This window comes from Callospermophilus lateralis, chromosome 2 (assembly GCF_048772815.1).
Source record: "Callospermophilus lateralis isolate mCalLat2 chromosome 2, mCalLat2.hap1, whole genome shotgun sequence".
Taxonomy (NCBI): domain Eukaryota; kingdom Metazoa; phylum Chordata; class Mammalia; order Rodentia; family Sciuridae; genus Callospermophilus; species Callospermophilus lateralis.
The window spans coordinates 30,132,683-30,151,405 of NC_135306.1; the positions used below are offsets into that span (position 1 = coordinate 30,132,683).

Sequence of the window (18,723 nt, forward strand, 5' to 3'; positions counted from 1 at the left end):
CAGAATCTCCCAAACTTGAAAAGCTTTTAAAGTAAGTAACAGTTTATAACATAAAACAATAATACATCACTTAGCTAAAAATTAAGAGATCTGGAGTAAGACCAATTTTTAAACATCTGGCTGGGATGTTAAAACCTGAGTGTAAGCTCTCATTAGTTCAGAGAAATAGAAATATTCTCCCAGACAGAGTTTAGCTTATTAATGCCTGAAGAAAGTATGGAGAATACCTTTAAAAGGGGGGGGGGATGTTATTAAAACAGAGAGGCAAAGATAAGCATGGCTTACTACCTTTGGCTTCACCTCTTCTTTACTTTTTGCCTTTGCTCCTCTTTACTAGGTTTCTAGCCAACACCACGTTCAGAGGCCTCAGTGGTTCCATCAAAGTAAAAGGTTCCACCATCATCAGCTCAGAAAACAACTTTTTCATCTGGAATCTGCAACATGACCCTATGGAAAAGCCAATGTGGACCCGCTTGGGCAGCTGGCAGGGCGGGAAGATTGTCATGGACTATGGAATTTGGCCAGAACAGGCCCAGAGGCATAAAACCCACTTCCAGCACCCAAGTAAGCTACACTTAAGGGTGGTTACCCTGATTGAACACCCATTTGTCTTCACAAGGGAAGTAGATGATGAAGGCTTGTGCCCTGCTGGCCAACTCTGTCTAGACCCTATGACTAATGACTCCTCCCTATTGGACGGCCTATTTAGTAGCCTCCATAGCAGTAATGATACAGTGCCAATCAAATTCAAGAAGTGTTGCTATGGATATTGCATTGATCTGCTGGAAAAGCTAGCAGAAGACATGAACTTTGACTTTGACCTCTATATTGTTGGGGATGGAAAGTATGGAGCTTGGAAAAATGGGCACTGGACTGGGCTGGTGGGTGATCTCTTGAGTGGGACTGCCCACATGGCAGTCACTTCCTTCAGCATCAACACTGCACGGAGCCAGGTGATTGATTTCACTAGCCCTTTCTTCTCCACCAGCTTGGGCATTTTAGTGAGGACCCGAGATACAGCAGCTCCCATTGGAGCCTTCATGTGGCCACTCCACTGGACTATGTGGCTGGGGATTTTTGTGGCTCTGCATATCACTGCCATCTTTCTCACTCTGTATGAATGGAAAAGTCCATTTGGTATGACTCCCAAGGGGCGGAACAGAAATAAAGTCTTCTCCTTCTCTTCAGCCTTGAATGTCTGTTATGCCCTCTTGTTTGGTAGAACAGCAGCCATCAAACCTCCAAAATGCTGGACTGGAAGATTTCTAATGAACCTTTGGGCCATTTTCTGTATGTTTTGCCTTTCTACATATACAGCAAATTTGGCTGCTGTCATGGTAGGTGAGAAGATCTATGAAGAGCTTTCTGGAATACATGACCCTAAGGTAATACTTTCTTTTACTCTTTCGTTATTTGCCATTATAACTCCATATGCTATGTCTTATGTTATAGTATGCATATCTTCTTCCTCTAATGCAAGAATAGTCTCTCAGAAAACAAAGAGACTATCCAAAATATTTTATTGTTTTATTAAATGAAACAAAAGAGTGAGGTGTTTCAGTGGGTGATTGTTCTTGAGAAAGTATTTCTAACAGAAACATCTATTAGTACAGCTTCTCCTTGTGCTGTTTGACCATTGGACAGAAAGAATCCATCAGGAAATAGTTTTCCAAAGTATTTTTACCCAAGCAAACCTCCAAAACTGATTAAATACTTTTCTCAGGACTTAATGGAAATAAATAAGAGGATCCATATTTTAGATAATGTTTTAGTTAGCTTTTTCTCTTCTATGACTAAAAGACCAAACCAGAATAATTGTACAGGAGGAAAAGTTTAATTGAGGGCTCATGGTTTTAGAGATCTCAGTCCATAGGCAGCTGGCTCTATTCCTCGGGGCTAAAGGTGACACAGAACAACATAGTGGAAGAATGTGGCAGAGGGAAGTGGCTCTCACGATGATTAGAAGCAGAAAAACTCCACTTGCCAGATACAATGTATGTACCCCAAAGCAACACTCCAAGTGACCCACCACCTCCAGCCACATTCTATCTGCCTTCAGTTATCACTCAGTTAATCCCTATCAGGGGATTAAAACACTGATTAGGTTAAGGTTCTCATAATCCAATCATTTTTCTTCTAAACCTTTTTGTGTTGTCTCTTTTGGGGGACACCTCACATCCAAACCATAACAGATAGTAAAGCATTTTTGCTTAAAAAAAATTGAGAGAACTTATATTCTGCCATAAGCATGCCAATAGATATGCTGAACAAGGAGTACTGAACTGGGATGTCAGAATTAACAAGGACAAGGTGCTCTAATAGAGTAGGGCAGGTTATCATAGTTGACCCCTTTGGGCTAAAGGAAGGTTTCCAGCAGTCACATTATAATTAATGTCCAGGGACATTCAAGGAAAGTGTGTTCAAGAAAATTGCATCTATCTAAGATATGTTTATGTCTTAGAGACACCTGATCTTACAGGCAGAAAGGAGCATGGGGACAGAATGCAGTGAAACAAGTAGAGCATGACGACAATCAGGTAAAGACAGTCATATCTATGCTCTCTCTGGATTAAAACAAGGTCCCTATGAGTGACTGGGTGTATGGAGAATCTAGCCCACCCAGTAGGAGTAAAGAGAAGGAGGTTGTCAAGGACTAAGACCATCGGCATGAGTCTCAAGGTGATATTGCAGTCCTGATGGGGAACAGAATACAGATCCTGAGCAGTGCATTCAAATTATGTATGACACACCTCGTAAAGATTGCAAGATGCTCCAGTTCAGTGGGCTCACTCAGAACACACCATGTTCCAAGCAATTTGAACTAAGCTGAGTCCTTCAAATGGTGAAATACTCATCATATGTTTTCAAATACCTTGTGTCACACCAAATCTCAAGGTATTGAATCATTTACTGTAAATTTCTGTTAAACATTTAAAATTAACTTCATAGAGCATGAACAAATAGGACATCTGCAACTATCTTTAGCAACTGATGAAATAGACCAGAGATCTGGTGGCAACTTCAGAGAATTCTCATGGACAGTTTCAATTAGGATGTAAAGTCTGTTTTGCAACCGAAAGAACATAAGAAAATTGACCCATATATACAGCAAACCTCCTGATGAGTGACACAAGCTTTATTAAAAAAAAAAATAGAGCTAACAATGCCTTACTAACTAAGCAAATAATCATGTTGCTTCTTAATGAAAACTCAGGACTTTATGTCATGAACTAGAATACAGTGAACATAAATAAATTCTTGAACATAAAAAATTGCATTACCCCACCCCAAAGAGAGATTCTGGTGATAAGCCAGCATTCACACTCAACAGCAGTGTTGGCATCCCATAGTTGCCCTTTTCCTCAGTAATCCTGTAGATCTTTTGAAGATTCAGTCTTACCAGATAGTTACAGAGTTTTTCTGCAAGAATCTTGCCAATGTGACATCTAAATTATAAACTCAAAATGAAAACATTCAATCCAATCTGTTAGAGAAAAACAATATATTCCCATTGGGCAAACATTATCTGATATAAAGGGTTGAACACAATTATAACTAGAGTTTCATTGATTAGAACCAAGGATTGCCAAAATTAAGTCATGGGTGTGTTACATGAAAGGCTTATAGTAGTGACTATTCTTGAGGATTAAAAAGAAATCAGATGGATAAACAATACATGATAGTAAAACAGTTTTTAAGCCAAAAGGAATACTTAATCCATCCTCAACTCCAGCAAAATAAAGAAGTGAAAGTTTGAGAAAGCTAACCCAGTCCCCATGAAAATGTCTGAAAAACTGGAAAAAGTCAGCTTAGTATTATAGGTGGTCAGTTCTCTCTTTCTCTCTCTCTCTCTCTCTCTCTCTCTCTCTCTCTCTCTCTCTCTCTCATTGTTGTGTTACAATTATACATAATAGTGGGATCTTTTATGCCATGTTCCTACATGCACATAACATAATTTGATCAATCTCAGTCGTCATAACTCCCCTCCCTATTCTACTGGTCTCCCCTCTATTATTACTTTTTTAATTAATGCATCATAATTATATATGAAAGCAGACTCATTGTGGTATATTCATACATGGACACAGCATACTTTCCCCATCCCCTTCCCTTCTCTCTCCCTCTGAACTGCCTTTCTCTACTTTATTGGTCTTCCTTCTATTTTCGTGAGATCCCCATTTTATTCCTTTTTTTCTCTTTCTATTTTCCACATATGAGAGAAAATATTTGACCCTTGATTCTTTTGAGACTGGCTTCCTTTATTTAGTGTGATGTTCTCAGATACTATCCATTTACCAGCAAATACCATGATTTCATTTTATCCATGGCTGAGTAAAAATCCATTGTGTATACAGACCACATATTTCTCTATCCATATGTCTATTGAAAGACACCTGGGCTGGATCCTAATGGCTATTATGCATTGTGCTACTATAAACATGGATGTGCTTGTATCACTGTGGTGCACTGACTTCAATGCTTTTGGTAAATATCAGGGAATGTGATAGTTGGGTCATATGATGGTTGATGAAGTGGGACACACCTTAATCTAAACCATTTTCAGTTTGAGATAATGAATGAATTTCCAATGAAGGCTCAGAAAAATTGTGTGTGTGTGTGTGTGTGTGTGTGTGTGTGTGTTTCTGTACTAGTACTGTTTCTATGTTTTAAAAAAATCTCTCATTTATAGAGTTTTCACATAAAGGCACCAATATTATTTGGCTACACCAAATTTTGGTATCCATACTTGGTATACTTAGTATCCGTTTTTCAGTTTTCATCCAGACACATGATGTTATGTAAACTGCATAATAGCCTCACCCTCCCACAGAGACTTGAGATAAAAATAATTTTCATACCTGCTGATCACTCATTCTTAAGTATATCATAGTTACTAGCATGAGGTTTTCTTCTTTCCTATCGATGCTACATTGAGGAGAGTTCTACCTGTTTCTTACACTGAGTGATGTGGAGAAATTTGAAGGTAAAAAACTCAAATAATTTGACTTAAGTAAGTAAGGTCAAAAGACAAACACAAAGAGAAACAGCTTGGAGGGCTGGGGTTGTGGCTCAAGTAGTAGCGCGCTCGCCTGGCATGTGTGAGGCACTGGGTTCAATCCTCAGCACCACATAAAAATAAAATAAAGATATTGTGTCCACCTAAAGATAAAAAATAAATTTTAAAAAAAGAGAAACAACTTAGAAATCATAAACATTCCAAAGTTAAGAAACAGATTAAATCTGTCTAAGTTTAAGAAAGATCACCTTCAACTCAGTAATTTAACTAATTTACTAAGTGGAAAGCAAGGCAAAAGTTGTGCTTTTTCCCGAAGAACACTCAGAATTTAGACACATGCATCAGGGGAGGATGAATGTACATTCCAAGCAAAGGAGCATAATGAACTACTTGGAGGTGGAAAGGATGAAGCACTTTCAAGAACTCAGATGGAGTCTGATTTAAACCACAGCAGGTGTTACAGCAGGGGAGAGATATAAGATCCAAGTCTGAAAACAGCAAGTTGAGGTGAGGTAACAGAGGATCTTGAATGTCAAGGGAAGAAAAGTGAACTTCTGATAATAGATCCTCACCACCACTTTAGAACAATGGAATAGCACAGTAGAAAGGCATCCATTTACCTGACTGCTAGAGTCAGGATGTAGTTCAGCGGCAGAGCATTTGCCTCTCATGCTATAGGCCCTGGATTTGACCCCCAGTGCCCCCACTCCCAAAAAAAAAAAAAAAAAAGACTGATTGGGAGCAGCAAACAAACAAGACTGAAAGAAAAACAAAATAAACAGAGTTGAAGTTATAGCTATGGTCACTGATAGGAAGAAGGAAGGATGCAAGAAATATTGTGATCACATCAGCAGAACCTAGCAAATAATAGGGCATGAGAAGCAACAAACAGTCACACTTTCAATATGTAGTCCTGAGTGCCTGAGAAAATGATGATACTATTCAAGGAGGCAGACAAAGCAGTTTCTAGGCTAGGGAATATATTTTGAATACTCAGGTGAAATCTAGTTGGCATTTGGAAATATGGAGCCAGAGTTCAGGAGTGAGATTGAAGCTAGTAGGAACCCTGAGTGGGGAAGAGAAGCTGTGTTAAAGCCCTTGAAGAGTGTAAGATCCCCAGGGGATAAAAGTAGTAGGGAGAAAAATTGCTGTTTGAGGGAAAGCACCATAAATAAGGAGTCCCCAAGTTTTGTTGTTTAAATATGAGGTGTCCTTCAAAAGCTCAGGAGGCAATGTAGCAAGGATCAGAGGTGAAATTAGTAGCTTATGATAGCTGTAACCTAACTAGTGGCTTGACCACCTGATGGATTATTGAAAGGACTACTCTACTGAGTGGCAGGTAGGGTGTGCTGGAGGAAGTAGGTCACTGGGGGCATGCCTTTGGAGTTTATATTTGTCCCTGATGCTTTTCTTTTCCTGTTTCCTGGCTGCCAGGTGTCGATCAGCTTTTTCCCACCATGCCTTTCTGCCATGATGTCCCACCTCAGATGGGGCTCAGAGCAATGGGGCTGGCAGACCATGATCTGAATCTCTGAAACCATGAGTCCAAAGTAAACTTTTCTCCTCTTCAGTTTCTCTTGTCAGGTTTTTTTCTCACAGTGAGGGAAAGGTGACTAACACACCAGGTGCTGGAGGGTAAGAACTCTGGGGAGATGAGATGCAAGAGAAAGAGAGAAAGTGCCCCATAGTGAAGTCACATGGACCCTTCAGTGCCACTCAGTAGATTGAATACTGACTTTTTAAGAAGGTTGGTATTATCCTTCCTTGCTGTACTTAACTTCTTACCCGTGGTTGTAAGAGAAGACGAGGATGGATCAGTGCCCAGTTCAAACCAGGAGAATTAGTAAGTGTGTGTGTGTGTGTGTGTGTGTGTGTGTGTGTGTGTGTGTGGTGTCTCATAAAACTAGATTTATGTGATTTGATTATTTTCTGGAATTGTTTAAAATTCCCATCTCATTCTTCGAATTCACTTCACAGCATGTTAGTTCTGATGAAAGAGAACTTATTTACATAGAAGTCACAGATCTCTTGTGATTCTTTGGGGACATTTGTTTTTCTGCTGTAAGCTGAAAATCCTCCCAATCTGAACCAGAAACGACTTGTTATATGAAATATTGGTCACACTCTGGAGATTATTCCACCTCCGTGGCACTGTCTGCCTCATTTCTCTTCACACCCTTCATCCCTGTCATCTGCTAGATGGCAGGGTGGCTCCCTTATACCATGTTGCCTTTTTCTTCCTGTTTTCCTTATTCACAATCCAGTTCCTTTACCTCAGAGAGAAGTTCCTGTGTGTTCACATTAATGCCCTTGAATACCTGCCTCCATCCCTTCTCCTGTAGCTCTCTTTTAATTATGTTGGGATACTCCCTTTCATTCTCTCTATTATATTTTGTGTACTCCAGACCTTTGAGAAGGACAACCTGCAGAATTCTCTAGAAGCATTTGATTGAGAAAGGTGTTCAGGTTGATCAATGGGAACCAAGTTCTGGTTACACCAGAGTAAGTTCTGGTGTGCTGTTGCACAGTAGGGCACCTATAAATAACAATTATGTACAATATATTTCAAATATATTTCAAATATATATATAGAAATGATTTTGGGTGTTTCACCCAAAAGAAACAATACATGTTTGAGGAGACAGAAATGTTTACCCTGATTTGAACATTACACAACATATATTGTATCAAAATATCACATGGTACCCCTGTATATGTACAATTTATGATTTTATATATCAGTTTTAAAATATATTTGATCAAAAAAATAAAGAAAAAAATATGCTCCAAGGAATTGATGCCATTAGCTCTTATAGTCTATTTAAGCACCCACCCTAAATCTGAGAAAGGGACTCCCAAGAGTTTCATATACTCTCCTTAAACTACTTTTCTTTCCATATAATACTTTAAATTAGTTTAATAACAGCTTTCTCTTACTTTTATGTAGTTTCTGGTTCTAGCCCAAAATTCTAGCTATGGTTTTGCTTTAAAAAAAACTAGTCTTATAATTATAAAATATTTCTATGGGAAATTTATGTGTTTGAACAAAAATCTGTTAACTCGAAAAGCAAGATTTGTGATGATCTTTATTTACATAGGTTCGTCTGCAAATTGAGTCCTGGCAGCAGAAGTGTCTATAAGCCTGATTTCAAATAACTAACAATAAATTTAATGGCTCCATGTTTCCTCTTGATCATAATTATTTAGCATGCAAGCTATCCATTTAACACGATTAATAAAACTGTTAAGAATTAAGAGGGTGAATATTTTATCACTGTTTTGGGATTGGCTTCAACCAACTACTTTGAATCAGAAATGAAATTAAAAGCAATGGCTGTGTAAGAGAGATCGATTTATGATTCACTGAATGTTGCAGCAGCCTATACAGGCTGGAAATTTTTTCCCTGATATGTGGTCAGAGAGAAAAGATAATCTTGCTGCTGGCTGCTCCTACAGATAACCCCACAGGACAGGGACTGGCCCACTATGCACATGAAATTCAAGAGATGATTCTATCTTTCTTTAAGTCTTTTTTCCAGAATAATTTTTTTTTTATGTTAAAAGTAATATGTTAAGCTTCTTGCAGCCTCCCATCTACTCCTCTGGAAAGCAAGTTCCATGCAAACTGGTGGGCTCTTGAAGCATGAGACCAAGAGAGCAGTAATTTATGAGTGATATATTTAATAGAGCTTATTTGGATATTTCCCCAAAATAAACTAGCACTGTTCACTATAGGTGATGCAGAAAATAGACAGATGGAATCAAGCATCCATCGCCTATCATTCAAAGTCATTTCGTTTCAGCATTTTAGGATGATTGATAGGTAAACAGAATCTACAGCATTATTTTGATCTAGTGAGACCTCCGTGTGGGTTTATGGTCTAAGATATAGATCTGGGCATTCTTAGAAACCTCCAGCCATTGGCATCCACTGTGCTGGGATATAAGACAGGATGAGAAAATCACTTCACACATCATGAAGTACACTGGAAAATAAAACCCCTCATAGAACTAAATTAGCTCAGTTGAAAGGGCACAAGAGGATTCAAAATGAGCTATTTGCTGATTTAACAGACTTTCTAGTACTTCTTTTCCAGCTTCTCACATAAAATGTCCCCTTTATCCCTGAGTCTCTGATAGAGAGAGAGAGAGAAGGAAGAAATGAAAAAAAGAAGGAAGGAAGGAAAGAAGGAAGGAAGGGGTTGGTTCCTTAGAGCAAATATAAGGCTAGTGTCATTGTATGGCAAATGACAGTACTGCTTTATAACAACAATCCTGATGAACATTCAAGTAAATATTAAAAATTAAATAAACCTGATATGAGGACAAGAGTGAACTTTCAATCAGAAATATTGAAGCAAAAGACACTAGCATAGCCATATGGGAAATGCTTCTAAAATAATAAAAACCACCTTTATTGATCCTCATATAACAGCATGTGGCTGCCCAATAAAACCTATAAATTCATATAATAAAAGCTGACCATGAAGAAGTAAGGGATGCCATAACTCCAAGGCAAACAAGATGCTGAAAATGGGGCTTGAGAGAAGGTAAAAGACAAGTACAATGATCCCTTCATTCTTTCTTTCTTTCATTCATCCAATAATAGAAGCTTCTATGCCAGAAACCACTCTAGGTGACTGGGGATTTTTGTAGTAAGCAAAATAGACACCATCCTTGCAAAGTGGAATTTAATGGGAAAGGAAGACACTTAATCAAGGGAGCACACAAATCAACTAAGGATTTAAACCATAGTAAAGTTACTGTGGAGGGAAATACCACAGCGTAAGCTAAGAGCCTTGCAGGAGACGTGATCTGAATGGAGACTAGGAGAAGCCCCTGCAGGAGGTCAGTGAGCTACGGGGGATTTGAGGAGGATTCTAGGGAAATGCATGTTAGGGTGAAGGGTAGCGTGTACAGAAGTCCTGAGTCCACTCCATCACCATCTACAAGACTGGCTGGAAAGCCAAGACAAGACAAATGAAATGAGGAAAAGTAACAGGTGAGAGGATTTTGAGTACCACACATTTTTAAAAGAAAAAAAAAATGCCAAGAAATGCCATTGTCAGGGAATAACTGCGCTTCCCACAAGCGTTGCATACTTGCAAATAGAAAATAGAACAAGTAAAACATCTCATTTACTCTAACAAGAAAAATTCATAGCAGACTATGGAAGTGTCCTGTATATGTATTTTTTTAATATTTTTTAAAATATTATGTTGATGGACTTTCATTTTATTAATTTATATGCGGTGCTGAGAATCCAACCCAGTGGCTCACACATGCTGGGCAAGCACTCTACCACTGAGCTACAGCCCCAGCCCCCTGTATAAGTATTAGATTAAGAGAAAAAAAAATCATGTAGTGAGAAATAAAAAGATGGTTGGATAAAATAAACTGCCATATTACCAAATTGAAAGATTCAATATGCTAAGCCATCAAAGTTTCCTTGGTTAGTCTATAGATTTAAAGAAAATCCAATCAAAACCCCAAAGAGATTCTTTTGAGTTTTTGTTTAGTTATTGCCAAATCTTAAATAAAGATATACTGATAAAAATATACATAAATGTTAATCTTCTTTTAAAAGTCTCAGTTTGGTTCATCTGTAGATATTGAAATACTTAATATGAGCAGAAACAGAAAAGATAATGTTCCTTGGACACTTTTCACATATCAGATACTAGTACTAACAAATACAATACCTCTCCTTATTAAGTGTTATAGAGACTAAATAAAATAACCTGTGTGTGTCAGTCAGCTTTCTGTCACTGTGATAAAACACCTGACATAAACAACTTAAAGAAAAGAAGGTTTATTTTGACTCAGTGTTTTCGTCCATAGTTGCTTGGCTTGGTGAAGCAGATCATCATGGTGGGGAACATGTGGTAAAGTAGGGCTTCTCACCTCATGGTGGCCAGAAAGCAAGGAGAGAAACAGCAGCTGAGTTCCCAAAATCCCTTTCAAGTGTAACTTCCTCCCATGAGGTCCCACCTCCTAAAGGTTCCATCACCTCCCAGTAGTACCATGGGCTAGAAACTAAGCCTTCAACACCTGGGCCTTTGGGGTACATTTAAGATCCAAATTATAACCCAAAGTAAAGCACCTTGCACAGTATCTGATACATAGAGGACACAAAATAATACTACCAAAATTAAAAGTCTTATCGGATATTATATATCAAAATTAAAAGTCTTATCGGATAGAATATCAATATTATATTTATACCAATTCTCACCCCCCCCACACACACACAGTGTCAAGGTGAACTGAGTAAATGGAAAGATTCCCCTTTTGAGCTAAGTTCTAGAATGGAGGTTAGAGATTATTTTCTTGTCCACTAATAGCAGATTTATTGTTACTGTGGTGTGCATTTTAAGCATGATTCCTGGTTTCCTGTTATTTCTTTTTCTTAGGTTATTCTATTTTAATTTATAAGGTCTTGTATTGTTTGTGATCTTTAAATCTTTTTGAGAATGAAGCAAGGTGTGTGTGTGTGTGTGTGTATGTATGTGTGTGTGTGTGTGTGTATAGATAGATAGATAGATAGATAGATAGATAGATAGATAGTACAGTAATGTTAAATCAAGTGAATAAATAATAGTAACTCAGGAAAGAAAATCAAACAATAAATATTTTTAAAATTTAAATCTTACTTGTAATTAAATAACTGATTAAGACAGTAATGAGATTATATTTTTACCTATCAAATTAGAAATTTTTATGGATAGTGCTCATTCATGGTAGATACACAATAAGACAAACACCAGTAAACAACACCGTTGGAGAGTAAGTTTATGGTTGTGTTCATAAATCTACCTGGTCATTTGCTATCAAGAGCATTAAAAGGGTGCATGCCCTTTCACCCTTGGCTTCCATTTCTAGGAATCTGTGCAAACAAAATAATTTAGTATGAATGCAACATTTTACTACAAGTATTCACTGCAGCCTTAGTCAAAATAACAAAAACCTGGAAACCATATAAGTGTTTAACATATAGCACAATTAATAAATTATAATATTCTTATATGCAATAAAAATCCAGCCAGTGGAGATGATTTTTGAAGAGTCTTTAAAGATGTAAAAAAGTCAAAATATAGTGTTAAGTGAAAAGTCAGGATACAAAACCATGCACATTTCCAATTGTGTAATATACATATCTAGGTGCATGTTGTAGAGAGAAATGATTAGAAGGAAATACAACACAATGTATATGATATAATATACATAAGCTATCAGAGCACTGATATCTGGGTAATGTAATTAAAAGAAATATTAGTGTATTTCTACAGTGGAAAACACAATAAATATTTACTGTAAACTACACAGTGAATAGAATAATATAATTAATATATTAAAAAAATAAATATTTCTCCAGTGTTCCTCTATTCCTATGTAATGAGAAAGCACTTAATAAACCAAGTGGGAATGGGAACAATTCAGACATCACACACATCCACGGCAACAGAAATAGTCACAATTGCAATGTTTGCTGCCACGATTCAGTCTTTGAAATCCAGATGAAATGATGAGTTCCCCTATGAGTTGCATCACCATGGAATGTTTACATAATACACACACTTATACTGTCCATGGATATTTTTGGATGCAAATTTTCATTCCCACACAGATTATTCCTTTCATAGGATTTAACACAATCAGTGATTGTCGTGTTATATTTTTGTTAATTGTCCCACTTTGCTGTGCTTACCACTGGGTCCTCAGAACCCTGCACAGGGTTGCTTAGCGTTGTTCAATTAAATGAATGAAAAGCAACAGCACCATTAAATAAAGGCAGAACATTCTGCAATGGTCACTTTGAAATCAATGCTTTTTTAAAAATTTTTTTATTGGTTGTTCAAAACATTACAAAGCTCTTGACATATCATATTTCTTTTTTCTTTTTTTTTTATTGGTTATTTAAAACATTACAAAGATTTCAGAATCACATCGGTTACACATCCACATTTTTACATAATACCATAATAGTAACTGTTGTATTCTGCTACCTTTCCTATCCTCTACTATCCCCCCTCCCCTCCCCTCCCATCTTCTCTCTCTACCCCATCTACTGTAATTCATTTCTCTCCTTATTTTTTTCCCATTCCCCTCACAAACTCTTATATGTAATTTTGTATAACAATGAGGGTCTCCTTCCATTTCCAAGCAATTTCCCTTTTCTCTCCCTTTCCCTCCCACTTCATGACTCTGCTTAATGTTAATCTTTTCCTCCTGCTCTTCCTCCCTGCTCTGTTCTTGGTTGCTCTCATTATATCAAAGAAGACATTTGGCATTTGTTTTTTAGGGATTGGCTAGCTTCACTTAGCATAATCTGCTCTAGTGCCATCCATTTCCCTGCAAATTCCATGATTTTGTCATTTCTTAATGCTGCGTAGTACTCCATTGTGTATAAATGCCACATTTTTTTTATCCATTCATCTATTGAGGGGCATCGGGGTTGGTTCCACAGTCTAGCTATTGTGAATTGTGCTGCTATGAACATCGATGTGGCAGTATCCCTGTAGTACGCTCTTTTGAGGTCTTCAGGGAATAGTCCGAGAAGGGCAATAGCTGGGTCAAATGGTGGTTCCATTCCCAGCTTTCCCAGGAATCTCCATACTGCTTTCCATATTGGCCTCACCATTTTGCAGTCCCACCAGCAATGTATAAGAGTACCCTTTTCCCCACATCCTCACCAGCACTTGTTATTGTTCGACTTCATAATGGCTGCCAATCTTACTGGAGTGAGATGGTAACTTAGGGTGGTTTTGATTTGCATTTCTCTGACTGCTAGAGATGGTGAGCATTTTTTCATGTACTTGTTGATTGATTGTATGTCCTCCTCTGAGAAGTGTCTGTTTAGGTCTTTGGCCCATTTGTTGATTGGGTTATTTGTTTTCTTATTGTTTAATTTTTTGAGTTCTTTTTATACTCTGGATATTAGGGCTCTATCTGAAGTGTGAGGAGTAAAAATTTGTTCCCATGATGTAGGCTCCCTATTTACCTCTCTTATTATTTCTCTTGCTGAGAAAAAACTTTTTAGTTTAAGTAAGTCCCATTTGTTGATTCTTGTTTTTAACTCTTGTGCTATGGGTGTCCTATTAAGGAATTTGGAGCCCGAGCCCACAATATGTAGATCGGAGCCAACCTTTTCATCTATCAGACGCATAGTCTCTGATTTGATATCAAGGTCCTTGATCCATTTTGAGTTAACTTTTGTGCATGGCGAGAGGAGGGGATTCAGTTTCATTTTATTGCATATGGATTTCCAGTTTTCCCAGCACCATTTGTTGAAGATGCTATCCTTCCTCCATTGCATGCTTTTAGCCCCTTTATCGAATATAAGATAGTTGTAATTTTGTGGATTGGTTTCTGTGTCCTCTATTCTATACCATTGGTCCACCCGCCTGTTTTGGTACCAGTACCATGCTGTTTTTGTTACTATTGCTTTGTAGTACAGTTTGAAATCTGGTATTGCTACACCTCCTGATTCACACTTCCTGCTTAGAATTGCTTTTGCTATTCTGGGTCTTTTATTTTTCCATATGAATTTCATGATTGCTTTATCTATTTCTACAAGAAATGCCGTTGGGATTTTGATTGGCATTGCATTGAACCTATAGAGAACTTTTGGTAATATTGCCATTTTGATGATGTTAGTTCTGCCTATCCATGAACAGGGTATATTTTTCCATCTTCTGAGATCTTCTTCTATTTCTCTCTTTAGGGTTCTGTAGTTTTCATTGTATAAATCTTTCACCTCTTTTGTTAGGTTGATTCCCAAGTATTTTATTTTTTTTGAGGATATTGTGAATGGGGTAGATGTCCTCATTTCCAGTTCAGAAGATTTGTCGCTGATATACAGGAATGCCTTTGATTTATGCGTGTTGATTTTATATCCAGCCACTTTGCTGAATTCATTTATTAGCTCTAGTAGTTTCTTTGTAGACCCTTTTGTGTCTTCTAGGTATAGGATCATATCATCCGCAAATAGTGATAATTTAAGTTCTTCTTTTCCTATTTTTATGCCTTTAATTTCTTTCGTCTGTCTAATTGCTCTGGCCAGTGTTTCGAGAACTATATTGAATAGAAGTGGTGAGAGAGGGCATCCCTGTCTTGTTCCAGATTTTAGAGGGAATGCCTTCAGTTTTTTTCCATTTAGAATGATGCTAGCCTGAGGCTTAGCATATATAGCTTTTATAATTTTGAGGTAAGTTCCTGTTATCCCTAGTTTTTCTAATGTTTTGAACATAAAGGGATGCTGTACTTTGTCGAATGCTTTTTCTGCATCCACCGAGATGATCATATGGTTCTTATCTTTAAGTCTATTGATGTGGTGAATAACGTTTATTGGTTTCCGTATATTGAACCAGCCTTGCATCCCAGGGATGAATCCTACTTGATCATGGTGCACAATCTTTTTGATATGTTTTTGTATACGATTTGCCAGAATTTTATTGAGGATTTTTGCATCTAAATTCATTAGGGATATTGGTCTGTAGTTTTCTTTCTTTGAGGTGTCCTTCTCTGGTTTGGGAATCAGGGTGATATTGGCCTCATAGAATGAATTTGGGAGTTCTCCCTCTTTTTCTATCTCCTGAAATAGCTTGAAAAGTATTGGTATTAGTTCCTCTTTAAATGTTTTGTAAAACTCTGCTGTATATCCATCTGGTCCTGGGCTTTTCTTGGTTGGTAGTCTTTTGATGGCTTCTTCTATTTCCTCCCTTGATATTGATCTGTTTAGGTTGTTTATATCTTCCTGATTCAATCTGGGTAGTTCATATGTCTCAAGGAATTTATCTATGCCTTCACTATCTTCTATTTTATTAGAGTATAGGGTTTCAAAATAATTTCTAATTATCCTCTGTATTTCTGAATTGTCTGTTGTAATGTTGCCTTTTTCATCCCGTAAGCTAGTAATTTGGGTTCTCTCTCTTCTTCTCCTTGTTAGTGTGGCTAGTGGTCTATCAATCTTATTTATTTTTTCAAAGAACCAACTTTTAGTTTTGTCAATTTTTTCGATTGTTTCTTTTGTTTCGATTTCATTGATTTCTGCTCTAATTTTAATTATTTCTTGCCTTCTACTGTATTTGCTGCTGATTTGTTCTTCTTTTTCTAAGGCTTTGAGGTATAGTATGAGGTCATTTATTTGTTGGCTTTTCCTTCTTTTAAGGAATGAACTCCATGAAATGAATTTTCCTCTTAGTACTGCTTTCATAGTGTCCCAAAGATTTCGATATGTTGTTTCTGAGTTTTCGTTTACCTCTAAGAATTTTTTAATTTCCTCTTTGATGTCTTCTGTAACCCTTTGTTCATTCAGTAGCATATTGTTTAATCTCCATGTGATGTAGGGTTTTTTCTTTCTCATTTTATTATTGATTTCCAATTTCATTCCATTATGATCAGATAAAATGCATGGTAGTATCTCAACTCCTTTGTAATTGCTAAGCTTTGCCCTGTGACATAATATATGGTCTATTTTTGAGAAGGATCCATGTGCTGCTGAGAAGAAAGTGTATCCGCTTGATGTTGGGTGGTATATTCTGTATATATCAATTAAGTCTAAGTTATTTATTGTATTATTGAGCTCTATGGTTTCTTTATTCAATTTTTGTTTGGAAGATCTGTCCATTGGTGAGAGAGGTGTATTAAAATCTCCCATGATTATTGTGTTGTGGTCTATTAGACTCTTGAACTTGAGAAGAGTTTGTTTGATGAACGTAGCTGCACCATTGTTTGGGGCATATATATTAATGATCGTCAAGTCTTGTTGGTGTATGGTTCCCTTGAGCAGTATGTATTGTCCTTGTTTATCCCTTTTGATTAACTTTGGCTTGAAGTCTATTTTATTTGATACAAGTATGGACACCCCTGCTTGCTTCCGGGGTCCGTATGAGTGATATGATTTTTCCCAACCTTTCACCTTCAGTCTGTGTATGTCTTTTCCTATCAGATGAGTCTCCTGTAGGCAGCATATTGTTGGGTCTTTTTTTTTTAATCCATTCTACTAGCCTATGTCTTTTGATTGGTGCATTTAAGCCATTAACATTTAGGGTTACTATTGAGATATGGTTTGTATTTCCAGCCATATTTGGTTATGTATGATACTTAACATGATTAGTTTTTCCTCTATGCTTAGTTTTTCCTTTATTGTACTACCTCCCGTTGTTGGTTTTCATTGTTATTTTTCATTTCCTCTTCCTGTAATGTTTTGCCAAGGATGTTTTGAAGAGCTGGTTTTCTAGCTGCAAATTCTTTTAACTTTTGCTTATCGTGGAAGATTTTTATTTCATCTTCAATCCTGAAGCTTAATTTCGCTGGATACATGATTCTTGGTTGGAACCCTTTTTCTTTCAGCGTTTGAAATATGTTGTTCCAAGATCTTCTAGCTTTCAGAGTCTGTGTTGAAAGATCAGCAGTTATCCTGATTGGTTTACCCTTAAATGTAATCTGCTTCCTCTCTCTTGTGGCTTTTAAGATTCTCTCCTTATTCTGTATGTTGGGCATCTTCATTATTATATGTCTTGGTGTGGATCTCTTATGATTTTGTATATTTGGTGTCCTGTAGGCTTCTAGTATTTGCATTTCTTTTTCATTCTTTAAGTCTGGGAAGTTTTCTAGTATTATTTCATTGAATAGATTACTCATTCCCTTGGTTTGGACCTCTGTACCCTCTTGTATCCCAATAACTCTTAGGTTTGGTTTCTTGATGTTATCCCACAATTCTTGGATGTTCTGCTCTTGATTTCTTAACATTCTCGCTGAGCTGTCTATGTTCTTTTCAAGTTGAAAAACTTTGTCTTCGTTGTCTGAAGTTCTATCTTCCAAGTGTTCTACTCTGCTGGTAATACTCTCATTTGAGTTTTTAATTTGGTTTATTGTTTCCTGCATTTCCAGGATTTCTGTTTGTTTGTTTTTTATATCCTCTATCTCCCTATAGAGTTGATCTTTTGCTTCTTGGATTTGTTTATGTAATTCATTGTCAAAGTGATTTTTCATTGTCTGAATTTGATGAATAATGTCTTCCTTGAGACTCCAGATCATCTGAAGCATGTATATCCTGAACTCTTTGTCTGACATTCCATCAGCTGCAGATATTACCTCATCTAATGTTGGATTAACCTGTATTGTTTGTGGTCCTTTCTTTCCTTGTCTTTTCATACTGCTCATGATTCTTTCTAGCTTTGTGAAACTGTTGAGCTAATGTTTTTTCCCTTATATATTTGTATTGTTCTTGAATAGCTCCAATATCCCTCTTTTTCGGAGAAAGACAATGTTAACAGATCCCAATATCAACAGTACATTATCTAAGGACAAGTTTTCATTATTAACACATTTATAGTTAGATTCTAAGACTATAGATATTGGATTTAATTATTACTTAAGAATATATTCCTTAGTTTCATAAAAGGCGTACCATATCTGGTGGCATATAGAAAACTTAATTTCAGACGAAGGATGTTATACTTAAAGAGAAAGGAGTGAGGGAATGAGGTTAAACTAACTTAGCACCTTTGGAGAACTCTAACCACTCGACTGGTAATTTATGGAAGAATGTATAGACTCAACCTCCTATTTAGATAGTTACCCTATGTATAGATAGCAAAAGTTAGGAGATTGAAAGTGGTATAGAGAGAATATGAATTAAAAAAAAGAAAAGAAAAGAAATAACAAGGAAGAAAAGAGAAATAAGAGAAGGGAAAGGGAAG

General features: G+C 36.9%; 1 protein-coding gene across 2 annotated transcripts in view; it reads left to right on the forward strand.

Annotated features, from left to right (window-relative positions):
- The window catches only part of Grin3a (glutamate ionotropic receptor NMDA type subunit 3A), a 171,269-nt gene that overhangs the window by 63,574 nt on the left and 88,972 nt on the right, over positions 1–18,723 (forward strand). For both annotated transcript variants that reach the window (XM_076843235.1, XM_076843236.1), the window contains exon 3: positions 338–1,385. In XM_076843235.1, coding sequence (XP_076699350.1) covers positions 338–1,385 — 1,048 coding nt within the window. The remainder of the gene's footprint in view (positions 1–337; positions 1,386–18,723) is intronic.